General features: G+C 38.9%; 2 protein-coding genes across 4 annotated transcripts in view; both read right to left on the bottom strand.

Moving 5' to 3' along the window:
• mta2 (metastasis associated 1 family, member 2) overlaps positions 1–8,748 on the bottom strand; it is a 34,534-nt gene extending 25,786 nt beyond the window's left edge. The window contains exons 1-2 of one of the 2 annotated variants that reach the window (XM_007567868.2): positions 8,321–8,748; positions 246–313 (exon numbers count right to left, since the gene is read on the bottom strand). In XM_007567868.2, the coding sequence (XP_007567930.1) occupies positions 246–313; positions 8,321–8,348 (96 nt within the window). In that variant the 5' untranslated portion in view covers positions 8,349–8,748. The remainder of the gene's footprint in view (positions 1–245; positions 314–8,320) is intronic. The other variant, XM_016679553.1, reaches the window with a different exon arrangement.
• Positions 8,749–9,748: 1,000 nt separating this feature from the next.
• Positions 9,749–16,505, bottom strand: part of eml3 (EMAP like 3) — a 51,799-nt gene continuing 45,042 nt past the window's right edge. For both annotated transcript variants that reach the window (XM_007567864.2, XM_007567865.2), the window contains 7 exons: positions 14,402–14,469; positions 13,504–13,592; positions 12,997–13,094; positions 11,585–11,672; positions 11,292–11,390; positions 11,073–11,203; positions 9,749–10,561 (listed from right to left, as the gene is read on the bottom strand). In XM_007567864.2, coding sequence (XP_007567926.1) covers positions 10,355–10,561; positions 11,073–11,203; positions 11,292–11,390; positions 11,585–11,672; positions 12,997–13,094; positions 13,504–13,592; positions 14,402–14,469 — 780 coding nt within the window. In that variant the 3' untranslated portion in view covers positions 9,749–10,354. The remainder of the gene's footprint in view (positions 10,562–11,072; positions 11,204–11,291; positions 11,391–11,584; positions 11,673–12,996; positions 13,095–13,503; positions 13,593–14,401; positions 14,470–16,505) is intronic.

The raw sequence follows: 16,505 nt of genomic DNA, 5'->3' as shown, positions 1-16,505 counted from the left end.
TTAGCTCTCATGGTGAACTCCACAACTGCTTTAGAGCAAGTGGCTTACATAAATGAGCTTAATCCTGTGACAGAGAATCTGCCCTGTGTCATATGTTGCTGTTGTTATGGCAGTGGTGTCTGAAGCAGTGCCCTGTCATTTGAACAGCCATAATTTACCACAGTTTGCAAGGTTTCAGAATAGGTTTAGGTTTAGCTGCTGGTAAGAGTTGAACACATTAAAAAGTACAAACATCAACTACCAACCTTGTTGAGCTCTTCTATTCTCCGGATCAGGTATGGGTTGCTGGAGGAGTTCTCAAAGTAAACGTAGTCTGAAACAACAAACAGAAGAAAAATGTTCAACCCATGACCCAGCCTCAAGGTTTTTCAAACAACACAGTCACTGCATAACCCAGAGATGCTCATATGCACAGATGACATGGGGGAATTGAGAATTTGATGTCCAACATGATGCTATAACTGCACTACTTCAAGGTGGTGGTGGTCACCCTCACAACTTGACCCCAGCTCAATGAGAAAATAGTGAGGTTCTTTTTTTATTCAAAACAGCAGTAGGCATCAGACTGAGGCTACTTTTTCTGTAAAACCATATTGTTCATAAATAATATTCTTTTTATTTTCCAGTGACTGGACAGATGATTCATTGTGTGGGGATTATGTTTGCTAAGAACCCAAAGAACAACAACAGGAGGAGTGAGTCAGTGACTCGATGTGATCTGCTGGGTTTGTTTAGATAGATTTTAATTGAGCTTACTATACTGTTTGATGACATGTAAAAGAATAGTGTTTTTGCCCTTCGGCGCTATGCACATGCACAAAATTTCCATATGTATAAGTAACTTTATTGGATGTTACTATGGCAGTTTTCTGGCCGATCATCGATCTGTCTGACCTGCTGATTTTGGCCCATATCAATGTTTTGTCTGAAAGTGGCGAAATTGGTAACAGTAGGTGACTGCTGTTGACCCCGCTGGTGCAGATGTGCACCACAAAGAGAAAAGGGTTCTGTTCTGTTAACTTGAACCGTTCCAGACTTTGAGCCATAGAGGTCTGCTGTCACCTAAGGGTGGGAGGTCACATCTGTTCTTCCATGCATAAAGATGAAGACAAGAACGATTCAGTATGGATTAATGTCAAAATGCGATCTATGGTGAACGCATAGTCACATGCACCAGGAGACGCCCTGTATCAAGTCAAGTTTATCTGTACGGTACATTTCAGCAACAAGGCAGTTCAAAGTGTTTTACACTGGAAAAACATAATACAGTAAAGAATTATGAAATAAGCAACAGACATTATATTTTGTTCATATGAGGGCCGTGTACGACTAAAATGGAATATTCTGATAGATGACCAGGATTCATTTGAATTTTGTTTCAGATTATAACTGAATGTGTGTTTGTTAGAGCATAAGGTCATAATCCTGATATGAGACCCGGTTCACCTCCCCTCTGTCATGAAAACCTACATATTCATACATGCATGTAGAATGAACATGCTGTCAAAGACTTATCAGTTCAATCAGTTATTTTCCCTGTGGGTCTGCTAAATGTGGCAATAGGATTAACACAATTCATTTCAAAAGTTACTTTCACAAAGTTTGACTGTTTTTACTAATGTTTTATACTACTTCTGGAGACTCCTTCCCCAATATTGTTCTGTTGGGTAAGAATAAGCAGAACTGTTAGTTAACAGATGAGCAGGCTGTGCCTGTAGTGCACTCCTCATTTACTATGTTTCTGCTACAGGAGAAGCACATATAACTAGCCTCAGTTGCTCAGCCACACTGCAGTCATCTGTGTTTGATTCCTGAGATTTAGAAATGAACAGTTCCTAAAACAGTTAACATGACAGGAAAAATCCAGAAAAATGATGCAGGGTAACTAGCAGTAGCAGTGATGTCCTGAGTTCACATTGACTGTTTAAACTCCACATGTGCTTATCAGCTGCCTGATGCTGCCACAGCTCCAGAGAAATGTCTGCTGAGCTTGCAGTGACATCAGTGATCATTAACGCCATCAAACACATCAGCTTTACACACACACACACAAACACACGCACAGAAAAACTACCTGTTAAAGGATAATCCTCAGAGTGATTTGTGTTGACATTAAGCAGTTGCTTCTTGTGACTTTTATTTTAGGTGTGATCTTGATATGAAGCCTTCAACACCCTGACAAATGATTTTATGTAAATGAAACTGAAGTCATCATGTGATTAACATGTTTATTGAGGCAATTGTGTAATTTTAAAGCTGTTTATCATAAGTACAGCAGATATTGAGGAGTTATTACTGGTGGCTGCGCCCTACCTTGCTGCACAAACCAGCAGTTAATGACCCAAGGCAGCAGAAGACTCAAACTGACTGCAGTTTTATTAATAAAAAGGATTTCTTTGGGAGTACAGTTACTGTAATGCAAAAGCTTGGGGGTTATTTTATATCGGAATGGACGATAAATCGGTATCGGCCGATGTTAGTTCAGGAAATAAAATCGATGTTTATTTCCATCTTATATCTAATCATCTAACATTGGTAACATAACAGCAGTGTTAATATTGGATCTCAGTTCAAATTTTTATATCAGTGCATTTATGACTTTATATCAACACTGCAAGAGATGTTTACATCCCTGCACAGTTTTTATCAATTTAAATAACGTTTCTGCTCTTATTTAACCATTTCTGTTGGTTGCGTACTTTTATTGTCACTTATAAATAATCTATTGTTTTTAACTCACAAATACACAATTTGGAATTTTTTTCATTTTATGCTACTCAGCTGCACATTCCTTTCGATCAGACGAATGTGGGTAATATCTGACCATTTTACCCCTAATGTACTATAAGCTATTCTGTTTTTTATTTTTGATATGTCTGTCTTTGTGTGAAGTTACATGCTTCAATTCAACCTGAATTCCCCCCACTCTGGGACAATAAAGCATATTTCTATTCTAATATTTAACATCCACATCACAAATCTCTCTCTTCCTAATATGGTGATGTGTCAGCAGCAGTGGTTTGTGTTTAAACCTAAAGCCCAGCACAGCTTATCGCACTTTGGGGACAGATACAAAATTAACAACAAAATGCTGGGTGCAGATCCATATGCTCACAAAACAAGTATTGTTCTTTTAAAAAAAGAAACATGACTTAGGGAATAAAATAAATGCAGACAGACTGAGATATTAGAGGATGCTTAGAGCAGCCGGAGGCCGCCTGCAGCTCGGTTCCATTTGGTGAGCCCACAAGCAGGCAGAGAGCCTCAAGAGGATATGGCTGCTTTCTGATACATCACCACAAGCAGAGGTGGAAAAGGAAGAACTCTGAAAGGGAGAGGATTTCTTGCTCTATTTAACAGCAATGTAAAGCCTGAATAGGGAAGCATCACATTGCTGTACACAGTGAAAAAACATGGCATCCCCCTGTTACATAACAGTGGGTAAGAGTGAACAGGAGGACGTGCACTTTCATGTGCCTAACATGACTAATTGTAGCTGTTCAGGCAGTGATGCTGGACGTTTCTCCATGGTTTGTTTCCTCTGACAGAGGAACTGCAATCCAGGAAACACCGCATGTCTCTGTTTTCTGGATAGTTCTGAGCTATATGTATGCACATCTGAGAATCAGGCAGCATTTGGAAAAAAAATGGACAAAAAAAAAGAGAGAGAATGCCGTTGAGTGTTTGGTGTGGTAGAGCTAGAATAAAGGGGACTTTCGACTAATCTGTGTAGGAAGAAATATGTAAACTTTGAACTGTGTGAATCTAGTGTGGAAGTTTGTCAGAAATCGAGTCTGTCCACTTACATGTCATTATTTTCTAAGTAAAATTTAATAGGGGTGCACTGATAAATCGTCTTCGATTTTTTTCAATTTTGGGAGATTGACGATCGGTCCAAACGTACGTGAGAAACCGATATTATCCAGCGATTTTCTCTCCCTCCACGAACATCAGCCTCTGCCCCCTTCTGGACTGATGTGAGCCAGGATTGACTGACAGACCCCCCCCACCCCCCCAGATCACATCTGGATGTGTGTAGTTAACGACAATCACCTCACAGTTGCCAACTTAGAAACTTTGTTGCTATGTTTAGCAACTTTTCTGACAAAAATAAAATTGGAATAGACCAAAATTGGAACCATTAGGTCAGACATTTTAAAGATGGTGATCGATCAATACGCTGCAATTGGTGCAGGCCTAAAAATTAAGCAATGGGAACGTCGTTAAACCTGAGAATAAGCAATAAGATTTTTGCATATTATTGCATATGAAAGCAAGAACTGCTGAGAATGAAACACTGTTGAGTTAAAGCAAGTCTGCCATCATACAAAATTACAAAATATTCATGTCTTAAACTACATTCATAAATTTTAAAATATTTACACCAACAGAACCTAATTGGTGTAAAGTAGAGTGAAAATGAATTGAGTTTAGGAGAAATTAAAATCTGAATAGATTGCTGTAAATTTATAATGATCTCCCTTCAAACCTGTCCAATATATCATCTTCACAAGTTCACACAATAAATCTAAATTCTTACGACAATAGCAAAAATTTAATAAACAGAGTTCTATTGTAACTGTCATGACGACACCGGTGTCTGATTTTCAGTGAAGGCCTCAGAAGTTTGTTGGAGAGCTTTACACATCACCCTGAATCCACCACAGAGAAATATGGAGGTGGCAGAGAATTACTTTGGGAATGCTCTCCTACAGTGGAGTCGATGGGGAGATAAATGTAGCTACATGAAGAACAACCCCAGAGGAGGAACTGTTAGGCCCCTTCCACCGGCCGTCCCTGCAGCTGACATTCTAAAACACATTCATGTTTTAGAATGTGATCCCATTCTAAAACAGTGAAGCATTCCAAATTGCTGCACAACAATTGGAAAACATTTTTGGTAAATCTTGCCATGACTTGCATCTGCTGTTTGTTGCTTTGGTAATGAGATGATTGTGCTGCAGTTTCTTAATGACTTTAAAAACCACTTTAACGTGCTCCGAAAATATTTTCTGCTGCATTAAATAAGCATCCCCAGCTTTTTAACAGACATAGTTGGCCTGAACATGAGGTACCTCTGTAATTAGAAAATATTTATTACAATCCAATCCGAGCAGGTCTTTGCAGTATTGCTATTGCGCTAAGGACAAATTAGCAATGCAACGTGAAGGCCTGATTCAGAGATTGAAAATGATTTTTTACTGTTTCTCTTCATCCAATCTGCAGGAGTTTGAGCTGTTTCACAATGAAAAATCTACAGAAATTTTAGACAGTTGTAGACTGTGTAGTCTATGCACAGTCTACAACTGTAACAGCAGCAGTTACAGTTGTGGTAACTGCTGCCGTTCTACAAAGTAATGAATCAGAGGGCTGTATGCTAATTTATGTCACGCTTTTTCTCAGATTTATGTTTTCTGCAACGCCAAAAAGGAGACAGTAAGCAGCTTACAGTCAGACTTGCTGTTTTAATCTCTTTTTTTTTCTAAAGGAGTAAGAATTTTTAATCTTATGTGACATGTTAGTCGTAAATTTCTGATGATTATCAGAAATTTAAAAATGCTGATTTAAAGGAGGCAAAGATACTCTCTCAGAAACACAGTTGCACCTAAAGGCTCGTGCAAAGAAAGAATTGCCTTGTATTTTATACAACAGCTGCAGGAAGAGCAAATTTCCTAACCACAAACTCTAAAGGGCAAAGCTGCATGACACTACCTGTCTTAGGAAAGCTGTTCTGCTGATACCAGAACATCCAGAGTTCTGGTATCAGTAGAACTTTGGAAGTTCAGGTTGAATTCGGGTCACAATGCAACCAGTTGTTCATCAGAGGAGAAACTGATGTTTCTACAGGTAAACCGAAGCATATTTAAACCCTTTCATATTAATTTTTAACCTACATGAATGTTAAGATTCACATCTTGTCAATGCTCTGAATTTTTTCTAAACAAGTCTTTATACAGTCTCTATTCATTTGAGAGTGATCGCCTCATTGTCACTTGCATGTAACTTTTCTGAACAGCAACAACAAAACCTTGAGTTTCAGACATATTAATGCATTTTGTGTTGGTGAACACCACCTTTAATTCTTCTATCAATCTGGGTTGTGTTTACAGCCATTCATATATGACAAATATAAGTAGTGAAGAACAATCGACTATAAAGATCCCCGTCTATGCACCATATTGTTCAGACCAGTGTTTAATCAGCATGACCTAAATACCCTGCGGACCCTTGTGAGTGCTTCCACACAGCTAAGCCTGCCACACTGTCCATAAAACATATCTGCCTCTGCTACAACACTCTCCGACTGAGAAAACCTCTTTTCTAACGTCGAAACAAGATATTGTGAATAAGTACCAGAAACAAACCAACCATATGTAAAATAAAAAGCATGCTTCTCCAAACAGTACTGTTAAAAGCTACGCGGATAAAAACAGATGCTAGCCAAATGACAGCTTTAAGTTTGTGTCCCTTCCACAGTGCTCATGTTTACTCCCCAGTACTGCAGAGGAAACCTTCAGAAGTATCAAACATGATTCGTTATGTACATCATCTCTGCTCACATACACCTTTCATTCAGTGAGGTTTTACACACGCCATTATTCTAATGAGAAAGTTTCCTAACACGGAAATTGGAACATGTATTCGGGTATTTTGTAAGTATATTATGTACAGAATATACCATAACTCCGAGTGTTCAGCTGACCAAATTCTATTATTAAAGTTATGTGAGATTTAAACTATTCTACTTCAACCCATTTTTAAAATAAAGTTCAGTCTGTACCATCAGGTGGCTTTAAGCTAACTAATTTTAGCATTCACGGTTAACTTTGCTAGCGTAACAAATGAAGCGATATGGCGAAGCCAAGCTAGCTGCTACAGACCCCGCGAGGTTCTGGCTTTTTAGCGGCTAATGCTAATAGCATGGAATTTCCATTTTCACTCTCCAACATTAGCGCCAATTTAAAAATTATTCCGCAAATGTCCAACTACATGAGCAATAAGCTTTCCGAGGTGTCATATCTGAGTCCGTAATTTGTTTTTTTCCCTCCCAAACTTTTCAGAGAACAGTTCACGGAACCCGACAACAATCCGCCGTGGGATATTTGTTGAGACAACTATATAGCCGGGATATCGCATTAATGTTTGTAAAAGTTGCATGTTTCATCTATGGTGTACAATTAAGCAACAGTATTATATATATTGATTAAAAATGTTAATATATTTATTTGCAAAATCCCATTACAATCGTATGTTTCAATAGATTGTGGCGTTCTTTCAAACCAAACTTGAAGCACGCACGAAGGCTAAGTGACATTGAAGTCGGCATCTGATCCGAAGTTTCAGACCCAGGGCTGTTGCACGGATTTGAGAGATTCTGGAATATTTCTAATGAGAAATAATCAATTTAGTAAAGACAGAGCTGCGCTGGATTACTCTACTCTGCCTGCACATTATTTTACACACAGTATTTGATTCAAGAAACTTCCCTTGTTATTGTTTAAGGTGGAAAATAATTTTCTAGCAATTTTGGCATAAATTTACAGTTGGGTCTTGTATGCAATCAGTTCATTTTTAGTCAAGTCAAATTTGTAGTAAATTATACGCGGTTTACAGACACTTTCATATAGTTTGTAATAACCTCATTGTCTTTATGACAACATATATTCAATGTTTTATTTTGCCTTGGAAATCACATTTAATATTAAATCCATCTGAAAACTCTTAGAATGTTTAAGACTGGACAGAATTAGTCTACTCTTTATTCTTTTAAATGCTTCAAAACACAAAGATTCCAGGATTTAAAGTTTAAAAGACCTGATCTATTGCCAAAATACAATGAACACCATTAATATTAGGTGCGCATGAGTCAAGAATAGCTGGAAAATATCATGTTATTTATTAAAGCAATCCATTCCAGGTTTGAGCTGCCCAAGAACTGTACCTTTCAAACTAGATTATTTATTTTCATGTATGTTTACAAAAATTACGTTTAAAGAACCTTTAGACAGTGCCGAATAAATCAGTTTAAGTTGGGCCTTTCGGATTTAGAATTAGACCTGATCTAATTTAGTCCTGTTCCCTAAAAGACCATAACAGATTTTTACTCAAGTGTAATCGGTATATACGAATCTAAAACTAACTTCAGTATCATCGAAAGCTAGGCTATAACTAGCTTGAGTTAGCAGCTAACCGAATAGACAGCTAGCCGCTAGCCACCTGGGTATCGAAAACGAACAATCACATCGTGTGCGTGCGTGTATGTGTGTGTGTGTGAGGCGAAGGGGGGGGGGGGGTCTCAAATATATAAACCATTCCTTACCTCCCACTCGGTACATATTGGCCGCCATCCTCTTGCAACCTGTATTAAAATCAATTCCAGGGTATTCCCCGCTTGGGTAAAAAATATCGACGGCTTCTCTTTTATTCCTTCATTTATCTCAGACACCCCCGCCGCGAAACAAAGCCGGCTCCAGGCTCAAGCCGAGCTGTGGCGGGTAAAAAAGTTAAAAGTTTCCCTTAGTAAAGCTCCGGAGATAGTCCCCAAAAAACAGAAGTATCCTCTTTTCTTCGGCCCCTCAGACGACCTTCTCCTCTTCTTCACTCACTCATTCACACGCAGCTAGCCTGTCTCTTACTCCACTCTTCCTCCCATCCTCCGCTCCAAGCTTCATCCTCCTCTTCTTCACCTCCGCTCAGTTCAGCACACACACACTCGCACACGGAACACTCACTCACAGGTCCCCTCCGACAGTGCGCGAATCGTCATCTTCGGCTATTGTCGACAATCTCCGGCAGCGGCAGAACCCACAACTTTTTTCACTGGGTCCTGGTTAGTTAAGAACCTGACCTTTGGCATGAATGAGGAAGAAACAGGGCATTTCGTGCAAAAATATTTGACAAATATAATGCTTATAAAGACTTGATTAATTATTTTTGTAATAAGTCTTCTAAAAATAAAGTATAAGAGAAGAGTGTAGATGACAAAACTCAGTTAATGTAACAGAATTGTGTGAATGCAATTTATTTCCCACAGTGAATGTAAAAGATTTGTGAGTTATATTGCTCTGTCTTTAAACACAAGTACACTAAAAACTTCTAATAAATTTAGCGTTGTATTGCAACGCTAAATTAAGCAAACATAAGGGACACACCCAAACCTTAAGCTTTAAGTGTTTTCATTCTACATACTAAAATAAATATTTCTGAGCCTTTAGGAATAGATATCACAACATTTCCTACAATCAAGATGAACTTTCTATTAGTTTTGTTTAGACATCAACTCAAAATCTTTCATAAAACATTTTAGCCAGAGTTGATGTTGCATTTTAACATCTTTCATAATTTATACTTTGTGTTTTCCAGGAAAACTGCTGTAACACACCAGTTTCAGTACTTATAGATACTCTTACACATTTCAGTCAGATGTGGTGATGAACCCTTTTAACAAATGAAATTTATGCTTTACATCTGTTTGGCTGTTAAAAAAAAAAAATCAATCTGTCTATCTACAACTACAAGTCAAGAAATTTCAGCCAGATCAAAGTTCAATTTTAAAAATCAAACCCTGGTAATAAATATATTGTTTGTATTTCCCATTATATCCATACAGAATAATATTAATACAAAAATTTTCTCAACCAACTTTCAGTTTTCACTGAGATTCTCTACAAAGCTCAGTTTCATTTTAAAAGTACATCTCACATTTAAAGGGTGAACACTGCCCTCTAATGACAACTAAAAAATGACACAACTTTCAGTTTTTATCTTTTTGTTTGTATTAATAATCAATACAAAATTCAAAAAAACATTTACTACAAGTAATAATTTTCAAGTACACTGATCTAAGGTCACAGAAATGAATGAATTAGTAAGATAAGCAGGGTTCGTGTTGACAGGAGTTGTTCTCCATTTTGTTTCATAAATGCACAGAAACGGCCAACACTGGTCACTTCTGTTTAAAGTACAAAAATATAGAAAGCATTTCTATAGGCACTGTGGCATACTGTATGTTATAATGCAACACATAAACTCAACACGACTAAAACAAGCATGTTCACAGAAACTATAAGGTAATAACAGTCACATTATGCTCCACTCAACACACATGCTAACTTTCCTCACCACTTACACATCAGAATCCAAAAGATTCTGTTACATGTGTCAGTTTCAGATGGATTTACAAAGTAATGGTAGGGGGTTAAAATTGACATTTTCCCCTGAAGAGAATCCCTCTGTGTTCATGAGACTGACGGCAGTGGTGCAGCAGAGGCTAAATGAAGCTGATCACTGATTAGCCTCGGTGGCTGTGAGCAGACAGCTTCCCTCCCTTCACTGGTAGTACCAGCAGCTCCGTCTAGCTGGCTGGAGGCTCCGGAGAGCTGGTGGAGGTGGAGGAGGTAGAGGCCAGTGTCTCCCTGCTTTCTCCCACCCCACCTCCGGTCACCTTCCACTGCAGGATGCAGGTATCCTTCCCGCCAATGGAGAGAAGGTGGGAGTCATTGTGGGTGAAGCAGACGTTGGTTACATGACTCCCGTGGCCTTCGTATTTGTAACTTGGTGCCTGGGGAGGGCATAGGACATTGAAGAGAGGTTGAAAAGGAAGCCCTGAATAATCCCCCATTTTCCTCAATGTAAGATGTACTTTTTGAAATCCTGTCGTCACATGATGACAATGCCGAATAAGATTATACTCGGGTACTAGCGCTTATTTCTAGTTTCAAGTTTATTTTTCTATGTACACTTCAGAATTTCTGCCAGAAATGACTATTAGTTCCTGAAGCCTGTTCTAAAACCTGTGAAGATCGCTTCTTTCAATCAGGCAGGCAATGGGTGGTGGCAAGTATTTTCAGTTCTTTTGATTTTGAGTTTTATTTCATTTCACACAATTATTGTGTTGTTTGTATTTAATTGTACATCTGTTTTTTTTTATCTGTGAAAGGTGCAATATAATTAAAGTTTTCTTACTTAAACTGAATTAGTAAACGTGACTGACTCATTAGACCTGCAGTCCAACTGAAAAGTCTGTCGATGTAGAGTGACTGTGAAATGAAGGACGACTGTGTCAGCAGTACCTTTGGCTTAGGGCAGGGGTACTGGAAGAGGTGGACCTTACAGAAGTCATCGGCCACTGCCACCACCTTCTCATTGTGGGAGCGACACAGGGCATTGATGTCTGTTCCGTCTGAGCCCTCCAACCACACACCTGCAAACCACAGAAACACTGGCATCAGCCTGGCTCCTTATCCCAACGCCACAACATTTACTTGCAGAGTGTGTTTGATGTTTCTCACCTATGACATGGAAACCCAGCACACAAGTGAAAGAGGCCCATTCTCTGTCTTTGCTCTCAAAGCGGTTCCTCAGCAGCTTGCATCCTCCGGCAATGTCCCCTATTAAAACATATTGAGAGAAGTCAAATAGGCTCTATAGAGAAGATGTGCTCCAAGTGGTTCAAGCCTCTCCTTCTTAAGGTCTGCAGTTACTTTAGTTGATCACTACTACACATTTTTTCCTGGTGTGATAATGGAATTTTTTTTTTCAGTTTATAACATCCGTAGCTGCACAATTCTGGATGTGTACTTACAGTAGAGGATCTCATAGTCGCCTGAATTTGACACAATGTAACAGCCGTCTTTGGACCAGTCAAGGTGAGTTATGAAGCTGGAGTGTCCCTAATAAAAAAAGACAAATATGATTGTAGATTATTTTATTCTTCAGTTTTCTTTTTCTTAATAAAGAAAATGTCATTATAAACATTAATATAAGACTGTGGTATGGATTTATCACAGTATATCTGTGTCAACATTTTGACCTGGTCCCTCCAAACTTCTGGTCTGGTGAAAAAAGCTCAGAAACTTCAGCATTTTTACATCTGATGAGAGGAGCAAACCTCCCCCCTCTCACCCTCATCACTTCCTACAGAGGGACAGTAGAGAGCAAACTGACCAGCAGCAACCCAGTCTGGTTTGTGGCATGTAACACCTCTGACTGGCAAAGTATACAGAGAGTAGTGAGGACAGCAGAATGATGATCATCAGGACTGAGCTTCCTTCCATCCTTGACACCACTTCCAGTCGCTGCCTGACCAGGGCTTGGCTGGGATATAAGAACTGGGATATTGCTCAGGTGTCTTGAGTCTTCTCAGATTAAATTAAAATTTGCATTTCATTTGGAAATACCAGGGTCTGGAGGAAGACTGGATAGGAGCAGTCCGTGTTGCTTGAAGTCCAGTGTGAAGTTTCTACAGTCAGTGAAGGTTTGGAGCTTCATGTCTGCTACTTTTGGTCTGTTGGGTTTTATCAAGTCAAGAGTAAGCGCAACCTTCCACCAGCAATCTATGCCGCCCTCTGCTGGCAAGGTTTATAGAGAAGTTTTCAATTTCCGGCAGGATTTGTTAACAGCCCAACACTGCTAAAAGTACAGCTTTAATCACTATGGTGACACCAGTAAACTGGCCTGATCTAATATAGAACCTATGGGCTGTTGTCAAGAAGAAATGACAGACACCAGAACCGACAGCAGTAGCAGCAGATTTGGTGAAGGCTGCTACCGAGGTAACCTGGGCTTGTTCCACACCTCAGCAGAACCACAGGCTGATGTCTCCGTGCCTCACTGCATTAATGCAGTAATTCACGCAAAAGAACCCGAATCCCAACAACTGAGAGCATATGCTGTACAGCACATGGACAGTACATGGTGGGCCCTTTTCAGCAGCCCCACATTTCAGTATTCAGAAATATTATTTTCATTGGTCTTTATCTCGCTTTGTAAGTGGTACAGAGCAAATTTTCAAATTTCTAGACAAAATAATTTTTGGTTTTATTAGCTATAAGCCACAATCATCAAAATTAACAAATGCTTAAAATGTATCACTTTGTCAGTAAGGAATCAACACTATACATGTGTTTCACATACTAATTGAATTAAAGAAAGAACTTAAATGAAACTCTTACTTCTTCCTGCTTATTATGATACACATGCATGAATGTAACTCACATTACACCTTCCGAAGCGACTGTAGCGGCGGCCACTCTCTGTCACGCTGTAGATGTAGATGAAGTTGTCGTGAGAGCCTACAGCTAAAAAGCGTCCGTCTGAAGACACAAGAAGCCATTAGTTCAGTTAAAGGGGACTTCCACTGTTTTTCACGTTATTCCTTCTTTCCTCATTTATGTACAGAGAAGAAAATGAAAAAATAAATAAATAAATAAAAAACCACATAATTAACTAAAAGTGTGTTTATATTCTATCATTCCCCCCCCAAAATGCAATTTTTTGGTTTTCTATTTTTTTAAAATCAATTTTCAAAAATCACACAGAAAAGTCATATACATTTAATTTTGTGTAGAATTTTGAGGAAAGAGATTAATTTGATACAATTTGGAATAAGATTGTGGAAAAAATAAAGAGCTGTGAATATTTTACAGATGCACAGAAAGTTCTGAAACATTGTGATATGTATTACATTCTTAAGAAAAAGAAAAAAAAAGTGTAATGGCATACCTGGTGAATATTTCATGACTGATAGCTGTTCATTCCCATCTGTGGATTCAGAAATCACCTCCTTGGTTACCAAATCGAGGACCACCCACCTGTCAGAGTTACAGGGAGAAGCAGACGGTCAGGGAGCTGCCAGGTCAAACATGCACTGCTGCTGCTTTATGCTAACTAATCCAAGGTGAAGCTCTTTTTGTTACATTGTACTGCAACACACTCCACATTTATTGACAGCTTGCTAAAGATGTGTAAAACGCCTTCAAGTAAATGAATGAATGATAAATATAGTTTATTAATCCCAGAAGGAAATTCACATCTCGGTACACTCCTTCTGTAGACAGGTGCCTGAGGCTGCAGCTCTGCGGAGCGTCGCCCTTTTGTTAAATAAATTACACTGCCTGGCCAAAAAAAAAGTTGCCAAGCAAATGTAATTAAGCAAATAGGTGAAAGCCTCCTATTGGATAATTGCTGCAAGTTTCAGCTGGCAGCAAGTTATTTAACCCCAACTGGTGCAATGAGTTGCTTCTCATTGTTGGTTGTGGAAAAGATGTCAGTCTGTTTGGGAAGGGTCAAATCATTGGCATGCATCAAATAGAGAAAATATCTAAGGAATTTTCAGAAAATACTAAAATTGGGTTGAGAACTGTCCAACGCGTTATTAAAAACTGGACCCATTGACTTCGAGGAGCAAATGTGGCCGGAAAAAAATCCTTAATGAATGTGATCGTTCCCCCATGTTCGGGAATCAAACCACAGTCAGCTGAGCTCAGGACTAACAGCCTCTGTTTTTGAGCTGCTGCTCTACTTTTAACTCTGCACTGTCCCTATTGCAGCCATTTTGGATGATTTTAATGTGATCAGCAGAACTTCATATCATTGTTGCATAGTTATTGTGGTGATTTACCTTCCTGTGCTGAGGCCAACAGACACAACCGATCCGCTGGGGCAGAAATCAGCACACAACCCATACTCCTGTCAGAGATAAACACATTCATTTAATTTTTGTTGGATAAATGCAGTTTGTCTGTAAAAGCAAAATTGGGACATTTTCTAGACTGTAGTAAAATCTTCAGTCTGCATATCATTCTGTTTTGAACCTTACTTACACAAAACCATATTTGATTATATTTCTGTAAGGATTTTATCTCAGGACGCTTCGTTAGCTTTAAAAGAATAAATAAAAAAGCCCAGTTTTCAATGTGTTAGCTGATCAGTTGGTGCTCCTGTCAATAGAGTCATCATCTATAATCAATAGAGATGACGCTGTTAAAGAGTCCAGCTGAAATCCACTCATCAGTCAAGTCAGCACTCTGATTGCTAAAAAACAAACATGCATGCTCCTAAAACTGTTTGAACAACTTCTGCAACAAAGATTGCAACCAAATCAATCTTTTTGGAATAATCAAGCATGTCTGGGTTACGTTACTTAGATTAAATAGTGTTAAAGTTTCCAGACGGTCAGAGAACACAGGAAGCACAAGAACATTGTTCTAAAGAGTATTAAGCACAGAGTTCAGCTCGCTAAGGAATAAACACTTATATAATAATATATCTAATTTTATGAAACGCTAACGAATTTATACTCACCTCCATATGCTCAGCACTTGTGCCTCATATAGGACCCTAGTATTCTATTATTTAATTCAGTTACTGATTATTTGTCCATATGGGGGCGCTCACAAGTAAACAAATTTGGCATAAAGTAAATGTCTCCAAATTAACTAATTCAATCTAATAGGGGTGTGCCAATCGATCGGCCACCGATCATAATCGGCCGATTTTCGTGAAAAAGTGTATGATCGCTGATTACCGATCACGGTCTCTTGTTGCCGATCATACAAACCGATCACCTGCTTCTCATTTCGCAGCCTGCATGTATAGCTGGTCTCCTCTTTCCTTCGCACTGCACAAGCGCGCAGCAACAAATCCTAAGCGATGTGGAACTATGACGCACTGAGTGAATGGGGAAGTTTGCTTGTTGTGGCGGAAAATTACCTCGGGGTCGGGGGTGAAGCAGGTCAAAATGCATCAACACGACGAATCTAATATGGCATAAAAACAATGCCATACTTGACGGAGTTTGGCTACATCGAGGCTCACTGCATTGTTAGGTCTTTTCTTTAGTCGCTCCACAATAATCTTGGTTTTCTCCTCTTCATGTCTCTTTTTGGTCTCAGTATTTCATTCATCTCCCTCTAACACCATTCATAGTACCTTAAGCCAGTATGCCTCAGCCACTTAATCTCATTTCCTGGAATGTCCAGGGTTTAGGGCATGTAATCAAGAGTAATCAGCTCCTCTCAATATCCCTCAAGATATGGTGCTACAGCCTATTTTCCATACGTCTAAAAGAGGTTTCAAGTACTTGGGCATCTTTATCACCCCTGATCTGAAAGACTTATTCTCATCAAACTACTCCCCCCTAGTTCAGAACATTAAGATTGATCTGTCGAAATGGTCCACTTTACCTATATCACTTCTCAGTAGGGTTAATACAATAAAAATGAATATTCTCCCTCGCTTAAATTACCTGTTTCAAAATCTTCCTTGCTACTTGTCCCTCACATTCTTTAAATCTCTTAATTCTTATATTTCCCGTTTTATTTGGAACAATAAGCATCAACGAATTAGGTTCTCCACTCTTACTAAACCCAAGCACTTGGGAGGTTTGTCTCTACCCAACATGCAGCTCTATTACTGGTCTGCCCAGCTTAAACTTATGTCAGACTGGTTTTCTAGTAGAGACAACTGTTTATGGCTGGGCCTTGAATCTTTATCATGCTGTCCTAGAAGGTTAATCTCTCTCCCTTTTATCAATAATTTAGATCAATTGGATTCTTTGAAGGAAAACATGGTAGTTTACAGTACTTTGTTAGCTTAGCAAGACATAAGGAAATACTTGAATATTCCTCCCTTTATCTCAATTCGATCCCCCTTGACTTTAAACCCAGACTTACCAACTTCTATTAGAAGTATTGGCCTATTGAACTGGTCCTCTTCTGGTGTGA

The sequence above is a fragment of the Poecilia formosa genome, unplaced genomic scaffold, assembly GCF_000485575.1.
Source record: "Poecilia formosa unplaced genomic scaffold, Poecilia_formosa-5.1.2 Scaffold214, whole genome shotgun sequence".
NCBI classification, from domain to species: domain Eukaryota; kingdom Metazoa; phylum Chordata; class Actinopteri; order Cyprinodontiformes; family Poeciliidae; genus Poecilia; species Poecilia formosa.
This window is presented reverse-complemented; position numbering and strand designations above follow the sequence as displayed.